The 25,279-nt window shown below is 38.8% G+C and overlaps 1 protein-coding gene across 6 annotated transcripts in view; it reads right to left on the bottom strand.

The window, feature by feature from the left end:
• Positions 1–14,665: 14,665 nt before the first annotated feature.
• Atp11b (ATPase phospholipid transporting 11B (putative)) overlaps positions 14,666–25,279 on the bottom strand; it is a 98,781-nt gene continuing 88,167 nt past the window's right edge. For 2 of the 6 annotated variants that reach the window (XM_057756767.1, XM_057756772.1), the window contains 2 exons: positions 20,752–20,882; positions 14,666–18,318 (listed from right to left, as the gene is read on the bottom strand). In XM_057756767.1, coding sequence (XP_057612750.1) covers positions 20,780–20,882 — 103 coding nt within the window. In that variant the 3' untranslated portion in view covers positions 14,666–18,318; positions 20,752–20,779. Of the gene's footprint in view, positions 18,319–20,749; positions 20,883–22,466; positions 23,086–25,279 lie in introns of those variants that run through there. The other 4 variants (XM_057756771.1, XR_009056271.1, XM_057756769.1 and 1 more) reach the window with 4 other exon arrangements.

The raw sequence follows: 25,279 nt of genomic DNA, 5'->3' as shown, positions 1-25,279 counted from the left end.
TCTCCCACTATTAGTGTGTTGTTCTATGTGATTTAAGCTTTTGTAGTGTTTAATTCTACATATGTGGGTGCCCTTGTATTTGGGGGCATAAATGTTTAGGATTGAGAATTCATCTTGATGAATTTTTCCTGTGAAAAATTATGAAATGTTGTAACACCCGATTCTGTGTTACACCCTCGGTACAGTTCGCATGCCACTGTACCGTTCGCGAGTCGGGCAAGGGCCTGGAGATTGAAAGAACACACAAAGAGACCTGGGTCATTCGTAAGGAGATCAGCCGAATGCCATTTATTCAACCTTAGGGAAATCCTTATATACCTCACTGCTACACAAGGATTTCCGCCCAGGCAGGTGGGAAATTACCATGCCAAAGATGGAGTCAACAATGCCCTACAGCTAATAACCAGGCGGGACAGAGGGAGCACAGGAACAAACAGAATGTTTTAGCTGGCTGACCAGAAACTGTCCTCAAGATGAACCCCAGGAGCAGGGGCAGACCCGGGCCCTACAAAATGTCCTTCTTCAATTTGAAACACTTCTGGTCCTAAGAACTTCAGGGGCTAGTTATCCTTTATAAAATTTTCTAACTTGCAATGTGGTAGGTCCAGATGTATGGGAAATGAATGAGGTGCTCTGTTATTGAAAACTTTCTGGGTATTAGGCAGATACTTTATCATATGGTTTCATTTGGTCTTTAGAACTTCTCTAAAGAATGGATTCTAGAGTTTTCCCCATGCGACAGAAGAAGAAGTTGATGCTTAAAAGGAACGAAACATTTGAAGGAGTGCGGGATGGCCCGAGAAGTAAGTGCTTGCTATGTGAGCATGAAGAACTAGAGTCAGTCCTAGCGCCTGAGCTTAGTTCCCCAGCAACCCACATAAAAAGCCAGGACCGGAGAAGTGGACACAGAGGTATCTTTGGGAGTTACTACCTAGGAGTCCAGTCAAATCTTTGTTGTCCAGATTCAGTGGAATACTGTAGTTTCAAAAAGTAAGGAAGAGGAAAAAAAACTTGATAAAGACACCCAGCCTTAATCTCTGGCTTCTCCGTGCATATGCCTGCACACTTGTGATGGTATATCTCCACACACAAATAAGTGAGAAGTTTCAAATCGAGATCAGTATAGCCCTAGGAGTCCAAAGTACCTCTGCCTCTCAAAGGTGAATAGTTTCATCAATGTGTTGTTTTATTTTTATTTTATTTTATTTTTTTTGGTTTTTCGAGACAGGGTCAATGTATTGTTTTGAATGAGAAGCTCCCCCATAGGTTTAGATGTTTGGATACTTGGTCTCCAGTTGATGATGCTGTCTGAGTGGTTTATGAAGTATGAACTTTCTGGAAGAAGTGTGTCATTGGAGGCAGGCTCTGAGATTTCAACAACTCAATCACTCCAAATTAGCTTTCTCTGCCTAATGTTTGTGGATTAATATGTGGGCTCCCAGCTTGCTGGTTTGCTCCTATGCCTGCTGTCTGCTGTCGGCTGCTGTGCTGTCTCTACTATCATGGACTCTTGCTTTGTAACTAAAACCAAAATAAACTCTTTTTCTGGAAAAAAAAAAAAGAATTGTCCTTCTTCATCTCTTTTGATTAATTTAATTTGAAATCTGTTTTGTTATATATTAGGATAGCTATACCTGCTTGCTTCTTTTGTCTATTTAATTGGATAACCTTTCCCAACACTTTATTCTGAGGTTATATGTATCTTTGAAGTTGAGGTATGTTTCTTATATGTAGCAGAAGGTTGGCTCCTGATATCATAAACACTCTGTTAGACTGTGTTCTTTTTATAGGCAAATTGAGTCCATTGATATTAAGAAATATTAATGATCAGTGGTTGTTAATTCCTGGGTGTTTTTTTTTTTTTTACTTTGTTCTTGTTGTTGGTAGTGTATGTGTTTCTCTTCTTTGGGATTTGTTGATATGGAGTATCTATTATCTGTGTTTTTGTGAGTTCAGCTAACTTTCTTAAGTTGGAATTTTCTTTCTAGTACTTTCTGTAGGGCTGGATTTGTGGATAGGTATTGTTTAAATCTAGTTTTTTCATGGAATATCTTGTTTTGTGTCTATGGTGATGGAAAGTTTTGCAGGTTATAGTGGTCTGGCCTGGCATCCATGGTCTCTTAATGTCTGCATAATGTCTGTCCAAGACCTTTTGACTTTCAGAGTCTCCATTAAAAACTGGGATGTTATTCTGATAGGTCTGCCTTTTATGTTACTTGACCTTTTTCCTTTGTAGCTCTTAATGTTCTTTCTTTATTCTGTTTATTTAGTGTTTGATTATTATGTGGTGAGGGGACTTTTTTGGGTCTAGTCTATTTGGTGTTCTGTAAGTTTCTTATATCTTCATAGGCATTACCTTCTTTAGGTTGGGAAAGTTTTCTTCTATGATTTAGTTGAATATATTTTCTGTGCTTTTGATCTGGTCTTCTATCCCTACTATTCTTAGGTTTGGTCTTTTCATGGTGTCTCAGATTTCCTGATGTTTTGTGTTAGGACTTTGTTGGCTTTAGCACTTTCTTTGACCACTGAATCAATTTCCTCTATCATACCTTCAATGCCAGAGCTTCTCCTTCCATCTCTTGCATTCTGTTTATTATGCTTGCATCTGTAGTTCCTGTTCATTTACCCAGATATTCTATTTCCAGAATTCCCTTGGTTAGCGTTTTCTTCATTGCCTCTAGTTCAGTTTTCAAGTCTTGATCTGTTCTCTTCACATGTTTGTTTTTTCTTAGTTTTCTTGGCTTCCTTGACATTGATTTCTTCCAATTTTTGGTTTGTCTTTTCCTCAATTTCTTTAAGATATTTTTTCATTTCCTCCTTAAGGGTCTATATCATCTTCATAAAGTTAATTTTAAGTGCTGGGATGCTCAGGTCTTGCTGATGTTAAATCACTATGTTCTTATGGTGCCATATTGCTCTTTGTTGTTGAATGTCTTCTTGCACTGTTGTCTATCCACCCCTTCTTCCAATTGGTGCAGGCAGCGCCTATGTGCAGGGAGCCAGTCCTGGGTTGGTGGACAAGTTCTGAGAACACGTAAAGAGTACGCAAGGAACAAGTGAGCCAGGCTTGATGGTCAGGAGAATCTTGCAGCTTGACTGACTAACAACCAGTGTGCTTATTTATTTATACAGAATTCAGTAAGCAGGGATAGATTCATGTTGTTCTAAAACATAGATTATAGAATTTTTGTTATTGGATGTGTGTTTCACTTCCTCTTGCATAATTTTTAGTCATCACTGATAAACCATGACAGAACAGAGTTACATTTCTAATCACTTTCCCTCAAGTTTTGACATCATTAATGAACAGAGTTATCATTTTTATTCATTAACCCTATAACCCAATTTTTAATAATCTAGAGGCACATGATAGCCTGCTCTCAGGCTAGTAGCTGTTGTGGCTACAAGGACACTAGACCAAAACAAAATATTCAAGCCAACCCGGACATATTGCCATGTCCAAAGCATTGTATTATTAACTCAATGGTTAGAGTGTCCAAGAAATATCCTCAGGCCAAAGCTGCTGCAGTATTATTCAAATTCTGGCATAATATAATGTTCATATTTATATCTTTCTAAAATTTGTTTATAACTCTAATCATGGTTATTCTGTTATTCCTTGGTCATATGATACCATAGAGGTCTGCATGAGATAACTTTTCTAAGAAAGGAAGGTCCTGGCACTTCATACTTTTATCATAATTTTTCTACATAATTCTTTGCCCATCAGTATAAGTCTCTGTGTAGGGCAGAGGTAACTTTAGCTAATCTTAATTTTGTTGCTGTATGTCATATAATTATCTAAGTGTGTAGTGGGAAAAGGCTTGCATAATTTGTGGCCAACTCCTCTAGCCCACTGAGTTTTGTTGACCTCTTAAAGTTTAGTTTTGATTATCTTGTTCCTCAGTAAGTACATGGACAGATGTTTTAGGAATGTCTCACAGTCTCATAAAGAGATCTCTGGCTTCTTTACATGTGTCACAACCTCCAGGGCCTTCAAGTAGATAAGGATATCTCTCTAAAAGCAGGAGGAGTAGTTCAGGAATTTTCTGGGGAAGCTTATAAGCAGTACTCCTGGGAGAAGGCATAAATGATTCATAAGTAATTTCCATCCATCCAAAATCCCCAAATTGTACAAATATTAAAAGATCCCCAAGTATGTAACAGGCGGAGATGAAAACCAAAGGTGGCATGGCAGCCATGATGCCGCTCGGTTTTGCTGGATCTTTGTCAAGCAGCTGTGCTTTTATGGCTTTTGCTGTTACCATCAGATATGGCTCTGCCACTTATGCCTCCAAGGGCCTTTCTTTGTCCAATTGGTTCAGGAAGTGTCTGTCCTCTGGGAGTCCATGATAACCCAGTGTGTGGTAGGGTTTGGGGGGGCGGGGTGGGACTTGTAGATTACAGGGTCCAATGGGAGTGGGTGGTGTTGGAGCAGTCTTCCAGCTAGGAGTCTTACTTGTCTGGCTAGTGGGGCTGCAGTGGGTGTGTGGGGCACAAGATGTGCCCTGGGGCCTAGGGCCTAGAGATGGGGCTGTCCAGCCAGGAGACCAGTCACTCAACTCTTTGTCCAGTTGGTGCAGGCACTGTTTGTTCCTTTGAGGGGTCACTGGTGCTGTGGGGGATGGTTGGGTTTATGGAGCAGAGTGGAACTTGTAGATTACAGGGACCAATCAGGTGTATCTAGCTTCACAGAGTTAAACAAATGCAACATAAAATACAACAACACATCTTTGCACCATTCAACAAATATTCCACAGCATAAATGAATATAACACATCTTAAAATAATATTTCACAAAATAGATTGATCCCCATATTCCTGAGGAACTGTCACACAGATTTCCATGGTGGCCGTTACAAGTTTACATTCCATATTCTTGCCAGTATTTGTTGTTACAGATAAAGTTTGTAAGTAATTTTTATTTGCATTTTCCTGGTGACTAAGAATGTTGGACATTTCTTTGTTTCTCAGCCATTTAAGTTCCTCTGTGAAGAATTCTGTTTAGATCTGAACCCCGTTTTAAAAAATATTTATTTTTATTTGCTGTTGTGTTTTGTCTGCATGTATATGAGGATGTCAGATCATGGAGTTACAGACAGATGTGAGTTGCCATGTGGGTGCTGGAAATTGAACCCAGGTCCTCTGAAAGAGTAGTCAGTGCTCTCAACCGCTGAACCATCTCTTCAGTCCCCAATTTTTAAATTGGGTAGTTTTCTTGATATCTAGCTTTTTGACTTCCTAATGTATTTCAGATGTATAGCAGATGATAATCTTTTCACATTTGGTATGCTGCTGTTTTGTCCAAATGACAATGTCCTTTGTCATACAGAAGCTTTTCAGCTTCACGAGGTCCCATTTATTAATTACTTTAGTGCCTGCACTATCAGTGTTCTGTTCAGAAAGTCTCTTCCTGTGCCAATGGGTTCAAGGATATTCATTACTTTCCCTTCTATCAGGTTCAGTGTATGTGGTTTACGGTGAGTCTTTGGTCCATTCAGAGTTGAGTTTTGTGCAGACTGATAAGTATAAAGCTATTTAGAGTCTTCTCCATCAGCTGTTTGTTGAAGAGGTTGTCTTTTATTTTCCCCAGTGTATATTTCTGGCTTATCAAAAATCAGGTGTCCACAGGGATTTATGTCTGGGTCTTCAATTTGATTGATATGCTTGGTTTTGTGTCAATACCATGTTGCTTTTATTACTATAGCTCCATAGAACAATTTGAATTAGAGATGGTTCGAGTTCCTCCAATAGTCCTTTTGTTGTTTAGGATTTTTAAAAAATTCTTCTCGAATACAGTGCATCCTGACCATAGTTTCCTTTTCCTCTCCTAGATTTATTCCTCCACTTCCCTTTAGATAAGAGTAGGCTGCCCAGGGATAGCAACTGAACACAGCATAACAGGTTAAGACTAGGTACAGTAAGTATCAGGGCTGGGTGAAGCAATCCAGTAGGAGGAAAACATCCCAATAGCAGGCTAAAGAGTCAGAGACAGACTCCATTCCCACTGTTAGGAGTCCCACAAAAATACCAAGCTAACAATCATAACATATTTGCAGAGGACCTACCTAATGTAGACCCATGTAAGCTCTGTAATTGCTTTTTCACTTTCTTGTGGGCCCCATGAGCCCAACTTTGTTGATTCCATGGGCTGTTTGCCCCTGGTGTTCTCAACCCTCTGGCTCCTATAGTTCATCCTTCCGGGAGGGGGGGTTCCCCAGAGTTCTGAGGGGAGGGACCCAGTGGAGCTCCCCAATTTGGGATCTCTCTCCACCTAATGTTTTGCTGTGGGTCTCTGTATCTGCTCCCATCAGCGGCCAGAGGAAGTCTTTCTGATGAGCAGACTAGGCATGGATCTATGAGTACAGCAGGATGTCACTAGGAAAGATTTTGTTGACTTTTTTCCTATCCTACATCTCTGGGATATCCAGCCTTTGGTACCTGGTCATCCAGGCAGTTTCAGGCGTGGGACTCAAATTAGACCATTGATTTATTTGGTCACTTCTACAAGTTCTGTGCTTCCATCGTCCTGACACATCTCACAGGCAGGATAAATTGTAGGTCAAAGGTTTTGTGACTGGGTTAGTCTCGCCATTGAAAGTTGTCTGGGCACAGAAGATGGCTGCCTGGTTCAGGTTCAGTGCCCTTTGTCAGTAGTTCTCATGAGGGTGACCTTCATGGAATCCTGGGAGTTTTGACTGCACTAGGTCTCTTCATTGACCACCAAATGTCCTCCAATTCCACTTCCCTCTCCCAGTCACTTCTCTCTCCATCCCACCTTCCCTCCCTGATGCCTTCTGTTCCCATTCCTACCAGCCCCCCAGTCCACCAATATATTTCCCCTTCCCAGAGAGATCCATACATCCTCCTCCTAGAGCCTTCTTGTTACTCAGCCTCTCTGGGTCTGGGGGTTGTAGCATCATTATCATTTACTTAATAACTAATATCTAGTACAAATTCTAATTGGTCTTATCTGGAGTCAGATATCAGGGTAAGTGCTGAATGATCAGAGAAGTAAAGGAGCCAGTTACTAGAGAGCCCTTTTACCTCTACCAAATCTTCAGACCAAAGTGAGCAAGATTCTGTCTCCAGAAGTACTCAGACTAAGTGCAATGTGCTCCTGTCTTCTCCTACCTTATATTCCTTTCTCTGTCCAGTCATATCCCTTCCTGTGTCTACTTCCTTAGTGCTGGGAATAAAGGCATGTTGATGTGGAATTCCCTTCTGTATGCTGTGAATACCATTTGCTAATAAAGTACTGCTTTGGACCAATAGCAGGGCAGAACTTAGGTAGGTGGGGAAAACTAAACTGAATGCTGGGAGAAAGGAGGTAGAGTCAGAAAAAAGCCATGGAGCCACAGCCAGAGACAGACGCTGGGAAACTTTACCCAGTAAACCACAGCCATGTGGCAATACACAGATTAGTAGAAATGGGTTAAATTAATATGTAAGAGTTAACCAATAAGAAGCTAGAGGTAATGAGCCAAGCAGTGATTTAAATTATATGGTTTCTGTGTGATTATTTCAGGAATCTGGGCGGCCAGGAACCAACAAGTGGCCTCCTTAGTACAGCGTGTACTGGGATTAAAGGTGTGAGCCATTGCTGTCACCACTCTGTTTCTCTTTTAGACTGGATCAATCTCGTGTAGCCCAGGGTGGCCTTGATCTCAAAGAGATCTATTTGCATCTGCTTCCCAAATGCTGGGATTAAAAGGTGAGTACCACTACTGCCTGGTGGTTATGTCTGCACTCTGATCTTCAGGCAAGTTTTATTTGTTAGATCACAAACAAAATTTCCCTTATAAGTGAGTACATACCATGTTTGTTTTTCTGAGTCTGGGTTGTCTCACTCAAGATTTGCCCCTCCAAGTTCCATTCATTTGCCTTCAAATTTCCTGGTGTCCTTGTTTCTAAGAGCTGAGTAATACTCCATTGTGTAAATATACCAAAATTTCTTTATCCATTTCTCCATTGAGGGACATTTAGGTTGTTTCCAGGTTTTGCCTACTACAAATAAAGTGGCTAGGAACATAGTTGAGTAAGTGTCCTTGTGGTATGAATGATCATCTTTTGGGTATATGCCCAAAAGTGGTATAGCTGGGTCTTAAGCTAGATCAATTCCCAATTTTCTGAGAACCCACCACATTGATTTCCAAAGTGGCAGTATAATTCTGTACTCCCACCAACAATGGAGGAGTGCTCCCCTTGCTCCGGGCTCCACATCCTCTTCATCATGATCTGTCACTTGTGTTTTTGATCTTAGCCATTCTGACATGTGTAAGATGGAATCTCAGTGTTCCTTTACATTTCCATGAAGGCTAAGAATGTTGAATATTTCTTTAATATTCCTCTTTTGATATTTCTCTGTTGAGAATTGTTTAGGTCTGTACTATTTGAATTATTTAGTTTGTTGCTGTCTAGTTTCTTGAGTTCTTTATATATTTTCAATATTAGCCCTCTGTCAGATGCGGGTTCGGTAAAACTCTCCATTTTGTAAGCTGCTACTTTGTTCTATTGACAGTGTCCTTTGCCTTTACAGAAACTTCCCAGTTTCATGAGGTCCCATTTGTTACTTGAGCTTAGAGTTTGTGCCATTGGGGTTCTCCTGTGCCAATGGGCTCAAGGCTACTTCGTACTTTCTCTTCTATCAGTTTGCCTCATTTTATGTTGAGATCTTTGATCAACTTGGACTTCTTTGTGTAAAGGATAGATATGGACCTATTTGTATTCATCTACATGCCAACATCCATTTGACCAACACTTTGTTGAAGACACTTTTTTTCCATTGTATATTTCTGGCTTCTTTATCAAAAATCATAGGTGTATCAATTTATCTCTGGGTCTTTGATTAGATTTCATTGATCAACCAGTCTGTTCTTATGCCAGTACCATGGAGTTTTTAATATTATAGCTCTGCACTATAGTGATGGCGATGCCTCTGAAGGCTTTTTTTTTTATTATAAAGGATTGTTTTGGTTTTTTTTTTTGTCTTTTTTTCCCTTTATGAAGTTGCTTTTGTTCTTTCAAGGTCTGTAAACAGTTGTGTGGGAATTTAGATTGCTTTGAATTTGTAGACTGCGTTTGGTAAGATGACCATTTTTACTATGCTAATCCTACCAATCCATAAGCTTTCCATCTTCTGCTATCTTCTTCAATTTCCTTCTTCAACTTTATAAGTTTTTTTAATCATACAGGTCTTTCATTTGCTTGGTTAGAGTTACTCCAAGACATTTTTTTTGTAGCTATTGTGAAGTGTTTGTTTCTTAGCCCTTTTATCATTTGCATATAGGAGTACTATCTTTTTTTTTTTAATCTTGTATCTAGCCAATGAATGTGTTTATGAGCTGTAGGAGTTCTCTGATAGACTTTTTTGGGTCACTTATGTATCTACCTTATTTATCAGCTGCAATACTTTGAAATCTTCCTTTCCAATTTTTATCTACTTGATCTCTTTAGTTGTTTTATTGTGCTAGCTAGAACTTCAAGTACTATATTGAATAGATGAGAGAGTGGAAAGCCTTGTCTCATTCCTGATTTTAGTGGAAATGCTTTGAGTTTCTATTTAATTTGATATTGGCTATAGGCTTGCTGTCTGTGGCTTATATTATGATCAGGTATATTGCCTTGTATCCCTGTTCTCTTCAAGACTTTTGTCAGGCAGGGGTGTTAGATTTTGTCAAAGGCTTTTTCAGCATCTAATGAGATAATCCTGTTTTTTTTTTCTTTCAGTTTGTATGGTGGATTACATTGACAGAATTTTATATGTTCAACCATCCCTGAATCTCTGGGATGAAGCCTACTTGATCATGGCGGATAGTCTTTTTGGTTTACAAGGATTTAATTGAGATTTTTGCATCTTTGTTTGAGACAAATTGGTCTGCAATTCTTTGTGTGGCTTGGGTATCAGGATGACTGTGGGCTCATAAAATGACTTTGGCAATGTTCCTTCTGTTTTTATTCTGTGGAATAATTTGAGTATTGACATTAAGTCTTTTTTGAAAGTCTGGTAGAATTTAATGCTAAAATTTTCTTGCCCTGGGTTTTTTTTGGGGGGTGGGGTGGGGGTGGGGATTGGGAGATTACTGACCATTTCTATTTCCTTAGGCATTATCCATCTATTTAAATTGTTTACGTGATTTTGATTAGTGTTGCTAAGTGGTATGCATCGAAAAACTATCCATTTGTGTGTGTGTTTCTATATGATGGTGAGAATTGTCCTTTCATGATCTGTGAAGAACTGTATTGGAATTTTGATGGGGGTTGAACTGAATTGTTTTTGGTAAGGTAGTCATTTTTACTATCTTAACCTATCCATGAGCATGGAAGACCTTTCCATCTTCTAATAGCTTCAATTTCTTTCTTCAATATCTTGAAGTATTTGTGTCTTTCACTTGCTTCATTAGTCAATCCAAGGTATACTACTTGAGGCTATTGTGAAAGGTGTTGTTTCCCTGATTTCTTCTCCAATCCATTTGTCATTTGTATATATGGCTACTAATTTTGATGAGTTTGTGTCCAACTACTTTGTTGAAAGTGTTATATCAGCTGTAGGAGTCTCCCAGGGGAATTTTAGGGTCACTTCTATATACTATCATAGAATCTGCAAATAAAGATACATTGACTTCTTCCTTTCCCATTTGTATCCCATTTTTCTCCTGCAGTTGTCTTATCGCTCTAGGAATGACTTGAATGTTGTCTGAGTTTTTCTGTCCTGCTCAGTCCTCACAATTGTTAAGTCCCAAAGAAATCACACAGAGGTCTACATTAGTTATAAGCTGATTGGCCCATTAGCTCAGGCTTCTTATTAACTCTTACAACATATATTAGCCCATTATTCTTGTCGTGTTAGCCACATGGCTCGGTACCTTATTCAGCAGGGCAGTCATGTCTTGTAGGGATAAGTCCCGCCCCTTAGGGGGCGTGTTCGCCTCAGGCTAATGTTTACCTATAAATCTGGCGAGCGTGCTTGCAGCGCTTGCTTCTGCTTTCCTGGTCTCCGTGGGAACGGTGGTTCTGTAAGTCTATTTCCCCATTAAAGCTGTATATATTTTTACAATCTGTCTGCATTCGTTTACGCCGTTACATTTTGGTGCCCAATGTGGGGCTCGAACCCACGACCCTGAGATTAAGAGTCTCATGCTCTACCGACTGGCACCCAAAGGAATGAAATCTGGCAGATGGATGTGTTCCACTTTGCAGAATTTGGCAAATTAAAATATGTTCACTTATTCAGGCTTTCAGTGGGCAACTGCTTTAAGTTCAGAAAAAGCTGATTCAGTAATCACTCATTTATTAGAAGTCATGGCTATCATGGGTGTACCTACACAAATAAAGATGGATAATGGTCCTGCTTATGTCTCTAGGAAAATGAAACGGTTTTTTGATTATTACAATATCAAGCATATTACAGGTATACCATACAATCCTACAGGTCAAGCAGTCATAGAAAGATCAAATCGAACTATAAAGGATGTGTTGAACAAACAGAAAGGGGTGGAAAACGCCCCCAGAAATAGGTTACATAATGCTTTGTTAACCTTTAATTTTCTCAACGCTAATGAGAAGGGAACAACGGCTGCAGAAAGACATTGGGTAATGGAAAAGTCTACTGAACTAAATCAACCAGTTTATTTCAAGGATGTACTGACCTCACAATGGAAGCCAGGAGATGTGCTGCATTGGGGAAGGGGTTTTGCTCTTATCTCCACAGGTGAGGAAAAATTGTGGATACCGTCAAAATTAATAAAGGTTCTGTTTGAAGAAGAGAAGCCACTTGGAAAAGATAAATAACAATTTATTCACAAGGATGGCAAGAATACTGATGGTAAGAAATACAGATAGGTTGGGGGCAGGGTTCTTTTCTTATTTACACAGGAAAATACTCATCTTCAAAGAAATTAAGGGACCCTGAATATTTAATTACTGATGGATGGACACATTTTGTAAGTATTAATTTTTTATATATATGTCTTATTAAACATTTCTTTATAAATATGTAGAGCTGGTTTTGAAGTTGGACTCTGGCTCAGTCCCTCTCCAATTCCAAGCCTGTTAGTAAGAGAAAAACCCAGAGTTTCTGGAGTTTCTGTCTCATGTCAAGAGCCATGATATGGGACAGAAAGAAATATGAGTTTAGAAAACATCTTTGCTTTCCTTCATATCTATCATACTTTTCATTGAATATACCTATCATGCCTTTCATTGAAAAAAAATATATATATGTATGTCTATATATGTCTATATGATTAATGTTTAAGTTTTTCACAATGAACAATGAGTTTTTCCTGAAGTGACATTTGAAGTTTCCAGGAAGAAGATGGGGCCACACAACAACTCTACCTGGTTGATATTACGTCATGATACTGATAGCGCTACTACAAGACCTGTTTTGGGTACCAGCTGCACAAGACGATCCCAACTTGGTTAGCCGAAATGGTGCACATCTTGTACAACATTCTGGCCAGACCTCCACAAAATACTCAGAGACTATTTGCAATTTTAAAAGACATTGATCTTGAAATTTAACCATCATTTTACTTTCACAGGATCCCCCAGAAAGAACGTCGCCCCCATGACAGCTGTAAGTAATTCTAGAGGACGACGTCCCCTCTCCCAGTAAAGTTTGCCCTTGGGTTTAGGGACATCATTTAGGGGTTGGGAGATTGGGGAGGAATTTTATAAGCTCAGGGGTCATTTTGAAAAAAAAAAAAAAGAGGGAATGATGGGATAATAGATTTATAATTGTGAGTTACTGTTTTTAGACAAATATTTTGGTATCGATTCTTGTATATTGATAGAAAGTTAAATTATATTGACTATTGTATGCATGCACGTTTCTACCTCTGTTTAAAACATTTTTTATGTATTGACATATATTGTATTGATATATATATATTGTATATATTTACCATATTGCAGTGTACATTTCTACCTCTGATTAAGATACTTATATAATGTTTGTGTATTGATATATATTTACCATATTGCAATGTATATTTGTACAGTGTTTATATTTGGAGTTCATTATCCTCATTTGTTACACAGTTGTTTATTGTCTTAGTCTTTAAGTTAGATAAATATTGAGAATTATATAGATTAATAGTCATCTAAGTTTGTCATTTATAATTAGACTAATCAGGTTCTTTAGATACATAGAGATTATACTCAGTATAGATAATCTTCAACCTCTTCAAAGAGCTGTAGAAAATGGCCTTTAATCTAACTCAGAGTTTCGTGATAGTGAGACACAATTGGTCCTGGCAACACTGCTCTATTCCCGACAGAATGTTGAGCACTAAAGACACTCCACCTGGAGCCTTTCTTTTAGGCGAACTGGCCTTTGGGCAAAGAAATGCCCATACCTCAACCACTGACAGAGATACAGAACATGCATCAATGGATAAAACAGGACTGTCATATCCTGCCAAGACAGGGTAAGATAGTTTTGAAAAGTTCCTTGCCTTTAATAATGGTATGTCAGTTATGTTAGGCCTCAGCCAAAGTTGGTTGACTCAACATTGCAAACGAGACTTTGGGTGATTGCCCAGGTAGTCAGTTGTCTCTGTCAATTGTTGCACATTTTGGATATATCTCGTTTGTTAAGTAATATTTATTCCCTTCTCAGATCTTTGACGGAGTTGAAGATTATATAATTGTAGTTACTCTCTACATTATTTAGACTCCTTGAGATAGAATGTTTAGCAAAACCTTTGTTCTCAATATTGTTTGTTATATTTATTATTTGTTATTATTGTATATAGTTGTATTTGGTTTAGTTCTGCCTTATTTAGACAAAAGGGGGAGATGTAGGGATAAGTCCCGCCCCTTAGGGGGTGTGTTCGCCTCAGGCTAATGTTTACCTATAAATCTGGCGAGTGTGCTAGCAGCACTTGCTTCTGCTTTCCTGGTCTCCGCGGGAACGGTGGTTCTGTAAGTCTATCTCCCCATTAAAGCTGTATATATTTTTACAATCTGTCTGCGTTCGTTTACGCCGTTACAACATCTTGTCTATAGTCTGTTAATTTTATTTTAAATAAATGCTGATTGGCCAGTAGCAAGGCAGGAAGTATAGGCGGGACAAGCAGACAGAAAGTAGAGGAGGGTCAAGGAGAACAGGAGAATTCTGGGAAGAAGGAAGTCCTAGTGTGCAGTCCTGACGCAGCCACAGAAGAAGCAATAGGACATTTGGATTACAGACAGTTACTAGGCCTGGCTCTAATGTGAATTCTGGTGATCTCAACTCAGATACTCACACTTAAACAATAAGTGCTTTACACAAAGTGCCACATCTCTAATCCCACAGTTACTCTTTTTAAAAACCATTATTTTATGCCAGGCATTGTGACACACACCGTTCCTCACGAGGCAGAAGCAGATGAGTTTCAAGGTCAGCCTGTTCTACGTAAGTTCCATGTCAGCCAGGCTACAGAGTAAAACCTTATGTCAAAAAGCAACCCACACACCAATACAGCCAGTGAAAGCCATGATATTTCTATATAATAATGGAGAATTAACTTGGGAAACTAACCTGAAGCAACCTTGGCACTGCTGGTTATGATGAGAAGACAAAGGATGAATTCAAATAATGGAGAAGCACTCAAATATCAGACAATTTTTATTTGATAAATTTCATAAATGTGAAAAGATTAGAGATGTACAGTCAGTACGGTATGGTTATTGATGATCAGACACTGAAAGGATGACCTAGACGCCACAGAGTCTGCGGCCAACACTCGACACTGCTGCCATGACTCCAGCTACTCACTCCTCACAAGAATCTAGCACTTATCACCACAAACATATTACCAGGGATGGTTTATTTTTGTGGAATATCATTCAACCTAGTGTGCATCAAATAGCACTTTAGTAATGCATCAATTTTATATAAATGATTCATTTTAAAATAGAAATAAAAATGCCTATAAAGGGAAGTCAAAATTAATACAACATATATCTCTTTGGTTGACTAATTTATACCTGCTTATATTCCAAACTGGACAGGGTATACACGAATATAGAAGATTCCTTTCCCCCCAGGCTCCAAACTTACTTTGAGGATTCTGTTTTTAGTTGTAAAGTTTTAGTAGCTTTAACCTCTGTCCAACAAGAGTCTCAAGCATCTCAGAAAAGTTCAGTTCCTGAATATTGTGCAAGAGAAATAACCTCAGTTCATTAGTATTAACTAATGGCAGGATTAACCACAGGTTTTTCCATAGGGCGATTTGTCTAGTTACAAATCTCAGGATAGATTTGTCTCAAAATATTGCTCGGGTTTAGGTCAACTCTGGGAGCTTTTCTGCATTCCAGATTTCAGACCCAAAGAAGAGGTAGAGGCAACAAAACCATAAACTATGCATCTCTCCTACCCCACAGCAATCCTTGACAGTGGCAGTTCTCATTGGCTCACAGCTAACTCTGGGCAAGTCTGTAATGCTAAAGCCAGGTAGGGTGCTGACTGGCAACTGTGCCAACTAACTTGATGCTTGCCATTATTTCCAGGTCTAGCCTTCAGATCTGAGACCATTGGGAAACTAACAGTAACATTTGGCATTTATTGTCCTTTGATAGAGAAAAGAAGTTGGTTATTAGTATTGACCTATCCAAAGACTTGGACAGAAATATGCAAGGGGAGCTCTTCTGGCATTTTGTAGTAAACTTTTATCATATAAACAATAGCACCAGAATACTACAAAACCAAAAGCAAAACAAAGCCTCCACTGCATTATTACATTCCTAAGTGAATACAAGAAAACCATGTTTTCGAGAGTAGATAATATTCCTCCCTGAAAGCAGTTGTTCTGAGCTACAAAGCAGAATGAGTATACATATCAGTGGATGTCTTATTTTGTTTACTGTGGTGTTGGGGATGGAATCGAGGACTTCAAACACGTTAGCCAAACATTCTACCACTAAGTTATCCCCCAACCTATCCACTGTTATGTGGAATATAGGCTGCAGGTGCAGGCTTATGCTGGCATTTGAGCATCTCCTAAGCATGCATAAAGCCATGAATTTGATCCTCAGCACCACTTAAAAAAAAAAAAAAAGAGGGCTGAAGAGATGGCACAATGGTTAAGAGTACTAACTGTTCTTTCAGAGGACCCAGATTCAATTCCCAGAACCCACATGGCAGCTCACAATTGTCTGTATCTCCAGTTCTAGGAAATTCAACACTCTCACAGACATACACAGGCAAAACACCAATCAATGCATATAACATTTTAAAAAATTATTTAAAAAAGAATAAAAAAGGAAGTCTTCTTAACTAAATAAAAATGATATAAAAATAAAAATTACTACCACTCAATGCTAGGCCACATGTTGGCCAGCTGAATGCTGGTCTTCTCATGGTGACTTTGTAGTACTCTGTCAATAATCAACACCATAAGACATGGAAGGCATACCCATTCAATGTCATTTTGTTGCATGTATGCTCTTTATTCTAAGGGATAAAACATCTATTATCTTTCTATCATCTATCCCACTGAATGTATATGTAATATATCATCTCTAAAATATAAATAAGAGTATTTTCAGAATAGGTCATCATAAATATAATTCTGTAATGTTTAAGTTAAAAAGGGCTATTTATGAAAGTTAATATTCAGATAACATGGATAATAGCCTTGCATTAGTTAAACAGATAAGCAAACAGTTAATCTGCAAACAGACAGTTCTCATTACTCTGCGATTCTTGCCTTCCCAGCACAGGCCCGAAGTCCCACCCACGTGAGGAGCAATGAGTGGAGAGCCGCAGGACAATCTCAAGCAATCACCATCTTCTCAGAGGAACTGACAAAAACTCACTGCTCTGTTTTCTATGACCTCAGGTGCACACACAATCACATGCTCAGAGCTAGATGCCAGTTCTCTAGTAATCATTCACAAATCTTAAAACACTACTTCTACATAAAACAATTAATTCTCAGTGATAGAGATCTGCAAACTAAAATTTGAGATTCAAGAAATTAAGAATAATATGTACGATTAATCATCCATAGCATACTGACTTATTGCTGATAAAATTCATTTTTTGCTGACAAAATTTAGCATCTTAAACTTTGTTTTATTTTCATTCAACAACCATACCTTACAATGAGAATATAAGCACAACTCACTTTATTGTGGCACTCTGCTTTAACTTAGATAACATACAATAACCTAAAAATAACAAGATTCTTAACAAAAATCCTTTATTCTAAAGGCTGGTTTACAGAAAGTCAAGAGTAATCCTAAGTGGGACATGGAAAGATTTTATGGCTTATACTTTAATTTGTATAATTCAATGTATTTGAAATATATAAACACTGTTCAACTTGTTTTTTTATTGATACATCTGAACTTTACAACATTGTTATAAAATTATGAACAGAGTCTTTGGAGAGGGAGCAGGTAATTGGGGAGGGGGTGAAATATAATAGCCAGTTGAAGCATGCAAAAGATAGGACAGATTCAGTAAATTAAATGTGAGACAATGGTATCTATCTACCCACTACAGACTTTACAAATGTGACTACAAAAATGTTAGCAAACACCAATTTGAAGTGTAGTGAATGGCTTTACCTCTGACTTGGACATGAGATGTCAAACTCCCTGTGCCCTTCTTAGATTAGCTTCCCTGGCTGTGTTAGTTTCATTAAAGAAGTCTGGGGTTGGTCCAAGCTTTCAACCAACACTGAAGAAGACAATGGTTAGAAATGTGTTCTCCATATTTGCTGTGACTTAAGAAGCACAAATGAATTAACTACACAGGTCACTGAAGGACCAAATTCCTTAATATTCACATTAACTTTTCCCATGAAAAGCTTCAAATATAATCTAATAAAAAAAATAGAGCTCTCAAGGCAAATCTTTAGCATAATTTACAGAAGCAGATTTAAATAGAAGAGTCCCAAACCATACTAATCCTAAAAATACACACACCCAGGAGTTACCCTTTTCTTCTATCTTGATATTAAAGTATAGTGGCTCCAGCAAAGGCTGTAATGCCACCAGAAGTCCCTTGAGCAGAAGGGACAAACCAAACAAAGAGATTGGAAGTATCTCTTTATTTCCAAATTTTAGTAAGCTCACATTCAAATGAAAGAGAATGGAGAAGACCTGTTTCCTGCGAACTCCAAGAAGCTCTCAACTCCTCCAGAGATTTCAGACAGTAACTTCAGAGCCAGTGTGGCCTCTTATAGAATGACCCCAAATCTGAGGACAGGGAACTTGTCCCCACAGAGTTCTCCTGTCCTTTAACAAGTAGATGAGTCCATTGGGGAGAGAGTCAAGATGCTCCTGTCATTGGTATAGAAAGGATCCGACGCACTCCACAACCTTAAAGTAACAACAAGAGAAAAGTTTGGCTCACCATAATCCACGGTTAGTTGAAAACAAACTAACAACAAACCAGAACCTAAAATGTGGGAACAAAATACAATTTAAATTAAAATACAATTTAAATTTTAAAATAATCACCAATTTATTTCTAAATGCTAAAGAGTTCTTCAAATTAGCACTGAACCCTACTCTAGATTATACAAATGCTTGAGAAAAATTATGCTGTTTAGTTAGTTATCATACAGAAATTAGCCCAAATATACACATTCACTTTCAGCACATTTCTCTAGGTAGTAAACATAAGGCGCTTTTGAAATCTTAGTAACTCAGTACGTAGTAAGTATACTATTAAGAATTTATACACATCCAGGTGCTAGAGAGATGAATGTTGGGGAACTGATAAAGGGTCTGCAATGCAAACACAGGAACTTAAGTTTGGAACCCCAGCAACTACATAAAAAGCCAAGCATGGCTGTGGGAGCCTGTGATGCCAGCACTGGGCAGAGATAAGCAGGTTCCACAGGCTCACTGGTGAGCAGCCCTGGCAAACTGCGGGTCTTGGGCTTAGTTGTGAGCCGCCTCAATAGCACTGGGGGCACTGACATCTACCTCCGGTTTCACACTAACTTTCCCCACAGAAAGCTTCAAATAATAGTAATCTAATAAAAAATAGGTTTCTCAAGACAAATCTTTAGCAGAAAAATTTACAGAAGCAGATTTAAATAGGAGAGTCTCAAACCACACTAATCCTAAAAATAAACATACCCAGGAGCTACTCCAGTCACCCCCGCCTCTGTCTCTGTCTCTGTCTCTCTGTCTCTGTCTCTGTCTCTCTCTCTCTCTCTCTCTCTCTCTCTCTCTCACACACACACACACACACACACAAATAGCAAAAAGTACAAACAAAACAAAACAAAACAGCAGCAACAAAACCCCATACATTCAGTTTTACTGAAAATCAAGTCAGCTTGTATTTTGACATTACAGAAAAAAAAAAATCATTACCTACTAAAAGCCTAAGAATGAAGCATTCATATTATTGGTCACTTTTGGGTATAAATTCTACTCTAAGGATTTTAGCTTAATCAGCCTGAATGTCATAAATGGTTAGCATCAGAAGACACTTGCAGATTCTTTACTAATCTGAAGAATTAACTACTGGCTGACTGTCAAGGCCTTAGGCTAAGCAATTCAATATATAATATTCACTTGCAGATGTCACTTTGAATTAGCTGGAATTAACCTAAGATGAAGTAAAAACTCCACAATCTGTCATGCTTAAAACACATGCCCTTAGCCCAAGGACAGTATCAAAATTACCAAGTAATTTTATAAAAACTGAAAGCGTGTAACTTTAAACACACAGCATGCACCTCCTGCCAGGGTCTCCACCTCCCCTAGACAGGGTTAAAGCTAGAAGTCCTGACTCCTTTGTATCCAGCATCTTGTTTCCAATGGCTGACTCTGCATATAAGCCTAATCGGTGACTGACAGAAAGTAAGCAGAGTGGGACTGACAGTAGTCTCATCTTTATGGTGTGTAGAGAAGCCTGGGACCCTTACCTTGACTTAAGGAGAGTCTTGTTTACAACTCTCTCAAACACTGAGAACTCAAGCAGGTAGGTACTAGGCAGCCAACAATTAGAAAGTAAGTAAGAGTGAGAATATGAATAGGTCTCACCGAGTATAGGGAAACAGTATCCCTTTAATTCTAACTGCCTACACGCCAGTGCAGTACAATGTCCAATTCTAATCTACAAGACTCTAGCATTTGTTTTCCCTCTTTTCAAACACTGCTTACAGAGAAAAATTATCAGGCAATGTATCTTTTGTTTTTCATCTTTTCAAAGCACACGTGCACTCACTTTAACAAAATATTAAACACCTGAAACATCTAGGAACTAATAATCTCTTCCTTTCCCGCACCCTCCCCTTCCAGGTCCACCAACATGTTAGGCAAGTGCTTTGAAATTAACTATACCCTATCCCTCTATTACTTTTGAATTTTGACACAAGGTCTCTCTAAGTCATCTAGGAAGGCCTTGAACTTGCAATCCTTCTGCCCCAGCCTCCCAAGTGCTGAGATTACCAGTGTATACTACTATGATGGTTAGTATTAAACCTTGATCCTCTGGAAGAGCAACCAGTACTCTCAACCACAGACCTATCTCTCCAGCCCTGAGATTCTTATTGCAATAAGAAAGTTGCCAAATATTTTGTTCTTTGAAAGAGGATAATACTCTTCATAACACTTATAGAACATGTCTTCCATATCAGGTTCTGGTCGAGCTGTCAGAGGTGTTCCAGGCCCGGAAATAAGTTTACCCTGGTTTGCTGGGTAAAGCCAGAGGACTCACTGCTATCTGCAGGTCTTTCTGTCCTTTTACAGGACACTCATCTGCAGCAAAGGCCATGAAGTGAAATGTCGCACCTGCTGATATGGTTGGGACTACACCTTCCTATGACTCGCTCCAGCATTCTTCCAACAGACGTGCATGGGGTCTCTCCTGGGAAACAGCACATGGAGTCCAAGCACTTGACACTTGAATGTGCTTCAGCAAGCTGCAGAAGAACGTAAGTTAGTTATTCGTAGATCTGAACTTCACAAAACCATTATGAAATCAGAACAAGCATTTCAAACAAAGTGAATGATACAAACATACATGGCTTACTACAATATGGAAAGTACAGAATTCTTTGGTGTACACTCATAAATTTAAACATTTAAAAGCCTTGTGTCCTAATCAGAAACCCAATTAAATAATGGTATAAAGATGAATAGATAGGTGTTTAAGTCTGTACAAATTTATTATTTTGTCACTTAATTTGCTATGGTCAATTTGGCTTATATCAACTACAACTCATCCTGCAGTTTGCTTAGGTGAAATGTTCCTGCAATTAAGATTAAAGAACAAATATCCAGCAACTGAGAACAGTGGAGTATAAACTATCGTAAAGACTGGAAATTATCTGGCAGGATGTACATCATCTGTTAAGAATAAGGTCAACAATACAGTAGGAACTTCAGTAGTGTTTCTTATATGCCAGGAACAAATACCCAGCACATAGTGCCCTTTAAGGTTTTAAGCTGTGCTGAACAACTCTAAGGTGCCATCCATGTTGATTATCAAGTTATCTTTTTAGTATGGAGTAGGTGGCACATGGACTGAAATTAGTCAAGCAAGTTACTAGGACTAATAAGATTTAAAGTTGAATTTATCAAATTTATAAGATTTATATTGATTCAGGAATAAATAGGCTCAGCAACATAATTCAACCCCATACTACTAACATTAATTATTAAAATGAGAGTAAATGGTCTGACTATATGGCTGAATGAATCCCAACCCTGTTGTAGAGTATTCTTTTTTTTTCTTCTGTTTGTTCCTTCTGTCAGGATCTCATTAGGCAGCTTGGAACTCAGTGAATAGACCAGGCTAGCCCTGATATCACAAAATCCATCTACATCTATCTTTTGAGTGCAAATTAAAAGAATTTATTTGAATTTATTTTCCTTTATGTATACAATGTCCTGTACGAGGAATGATAAAATAAATTTGGTCAAGTTCTCATTTACAGGGTTGGGAATCACCATATGCCATGTAGGCATGGTAAAAGAAGACACTGTGGAAACTCACAATGGACAGAGACACACATATGAAATGTAAATAACCTGATATTCTGAAAGCAAGCAAATGGTGGAGTCCTATAATATCCATGTATGGAGTCCCTGCTCAGTCCAAGTGGTGGGAGTAGGACAGGGTTTCTTGTTTTCCAAGTGCCTGGTCACACCCAAACCCTGGGCTCTGCTAAGCACTGAGAAAGCAAACCTCATATATTCTTTAATTAACACATTGTAGTTTAGGACTTAGTTTAATGCACTACTACTTTAATTGTGTTCTGTGAGATATTTACATAAACATTTCATTTTAAAAAGGAGAGGTGTTCCTTTGACCAAATAAGTAGCTTGAGAAACGCTAACCCAACGAAGCTTCAAACAGACTTTAGAGTGTCATAAATGTGCTTAAGCCTCAGCTGGTGCAGCCTAAGCCCACCATTCTGATCATGTTCTTTCTCCTCCCCCAACTCCTCAAAGATCCTCCCCACCTCCCTACCCACCCAACTTCATGTTCTCTCTCTCCTTCCCTCTGTCTCAAAAAAACAAACAAACAAAAAAAACCCAACAAAACAAAACAAAACAAAAAAACCAACAAAAACCCAGTAGGGCAAAAAATACCAAAACAATACAAGTATACACATACACACACGCACACACACACACACACACACACACACACACACACACACACACAAAATGGAATCCATTTTGTGTTGGTCAACTACTCAAGGAACTGCTCCATTACCCCCGCAATGTACCAGGAACCACTCACTACCATAGAAGTAATGTAAATGTACAATAGAGGAATGCGGTAATGCCGGCTTAGGTAACAGGTTCTCATCAGTTTAGGCTTTGCTGACTCCTGTGCTCCCACACGATCATGCTGAGGCAAAGCACTGGACTCAGGCTTCTTTCCTGATGGGAGGATGTCCCCCGCCCCCGCCATAAGTTCCTCACCAGCTGAAGGGGGTGCTGTTCATCCTGTGGGCCTGGTTAAATGCTACTATCTCACTCCAATGGGAAGGAATCTCTCTGGATTCTGTTTACTGGTTTGCAGTATCCCTTGAATGGTAGAAACCCTGAAAGTCAACTGAGAAGGCACCATGGCAGTTCTGAGATGAAGCAATCCTGCACTCATCTAGTGAGCTGAGGGTAAGGGAAAGGGAAAGGCGAAAGGTCAGCACAGCAGTGTGAGGCACAGTGAGACTGGCGACTCAATGCTAACCCGCAAAGACTGCCACCGGGTATGAACCAAGTGTTTCTGACCTGGGAGAGACAGAGTTAAGAAAATCTAGAGCATATTTAATCACAAGCATAACTTCATTTCTATCACAGGCTTAACAGTATTGGTACTAGAAGGAAAGGATATTAAAAAAAAAAAACAAACCTAAAACCTGATCTTTTGGCACTTTATTTAGGAAGTACTGAGCTATCCAAGAACTGGAGAGGAAGGGTCTTGTCTGGAACTTCAAGTTTAAGGTCCTACATTTTGCTCATAGCTGCTGTCCAGCCAACTGACAAAGATTCCCCGAAAGTCACAGCCACAGGCCACTTGCATGCTAGTGTCCATCTATGTGCAATATAATGTTTGAATCTGTATCTGGCTTTAGGAATCTGTCCTACATCACATAAACCTATGGCCAAATGTTAAATCCTACACATCCAAGAGAGCAAGTGTTTTAAAACTAGTACACAGAATGCCCTTTTCAGGTTATCTAGTGAAAGAAATAAAAGCACCCTCCAGAGAAATAAAACAAACAGGGATGAGAAAAATTCAGGTGCATTGTAAATGCTGAATACTGCACAGCTCTCCACAGAAAGCCCTCCCCAGCAAACCACCATGCTTTATCACTTTGCTAGAGGGATATCAACAATCTCCTTATCCAGGAAGAGCTCAGGGGAGAACCCAGAGTTACAGCAGCCAGTGTAATGGGGGTGGGAATGCAGTTTCAGTTCATTCAATGTATTAAGAGGGGATATATATATATATCTCGTAATATATATATTACGATTTATGGAATCACAAAAAATAATGGTGTGAGATCTCATCTGGTTGCACCAAGAATAAGCTCTGAGTATAGCAGACATCTGATCATTAATTAGTAGGTCACACTCTTCTGTTACACCTGATTCCAGGTTCCTAGGCAACATTCCTTGACTTCACCCCACGGATGCTCAATATGGCTATGGCTACCCAGTGAAAAATATCCATTTTTATAGATTTTGACTTCTGATATAAATTCTGACTTATTCTCCTTGCTTCCACATCAATGGAATTAATATATATGTATAAACAAACAACATATATATATATACACATAAATATCTATATGTACCTTGTTTAGACTTAAGGTTTGTTTTTAGAGAAATGCTTTCTTTTTGATGTGAAATCAGATAAAAAATTATTGCTGAATTTCAAATTTTGTTAAAAATCACAAATTTTCTAAAAAAAACCCGAGAGCGTTCTCTTTTCATAAGAGAGCTGGCCATCTTATTCCAAAACTCCTGGATCCAGAACCTGTTTCCAGCTTACAATTTTCTTAGTCACCCTTCAGTTCTCCCCTCTAAGTGAAACAAACAACTCCAAAATGATAAAGCTTTGAAAGACATTTACAACATAAATGAAGTGTCTCCACGTTGTCTTGGGAGCTTTCTAGAGAGGTATTTCTATACATGTTGCCTCATTTCAACACAAAAATAAGCATATAATTAAAAACTCCATTTACTGGGAGCTGAGGAGAGAGCACAGCAGGCAAAGAGTTTGCTGTGCAAGCATGGAGACCACACTAGAGCCCAGCGCCCACAGAAATGTCCTGGGGGCAGCAGCTTGTCTAACTCCAGCAGTGGCAAAGTGGACAAGGGCGCCTTTTCCTAGAGTAAGCTGGCTAGCTAAATCAGTTGAAACAGATAAAATTGAGAGAGAGAGAGAGAGAGAGAGAGAGAGAGAGAGAGAGAGAGAGAGACCAAGACCCATCCTGCTGGATAAAGTAGAGACAGACTGAGGATAACCACCAGGATTGACGTGGGCCCTCCACACACGAACATGCCTAAACACCCCCAGACACATGCACACATATTCCACATATGCACACACACCACACATATGCAAAAATAAAAATATAAAAAATTGTATTATTATATAAACATTTTAATAATTGACTTATTACTAGTTTCAGAGGAGACTGGAGAGCCCTTTTATATAAATAATATATTTATTCAACTCGTTCTTTAACAATATATGCTGGGAATTTAGGTTAATGGAGAGCATCAGTATTTGTTAAACATTAAAATTCCCCAATATAATGGAAAGAGTAAGTTCATATCTTAGGTGAAAAGGAGA

The sequence above is a fragment of the Chionomys nivalis genome, chromosome 24, assembly GCF_950005125.1.
Source record: "Chionomys nivalis chromosome 24, mChiNiv1.1, whole genome shotgun sequence".
In the NCBI taxonomy this organism is placed as follows: domain Eukaryota; kingdom Metazoa; phylum Chordata; class Mammalia; order Rodentia; family Cricetidae; genus Chionomys; species Chionomys nivalis.
This window is presented reverse-complemented; position numbering and strand designations above follow the sequence as displayed.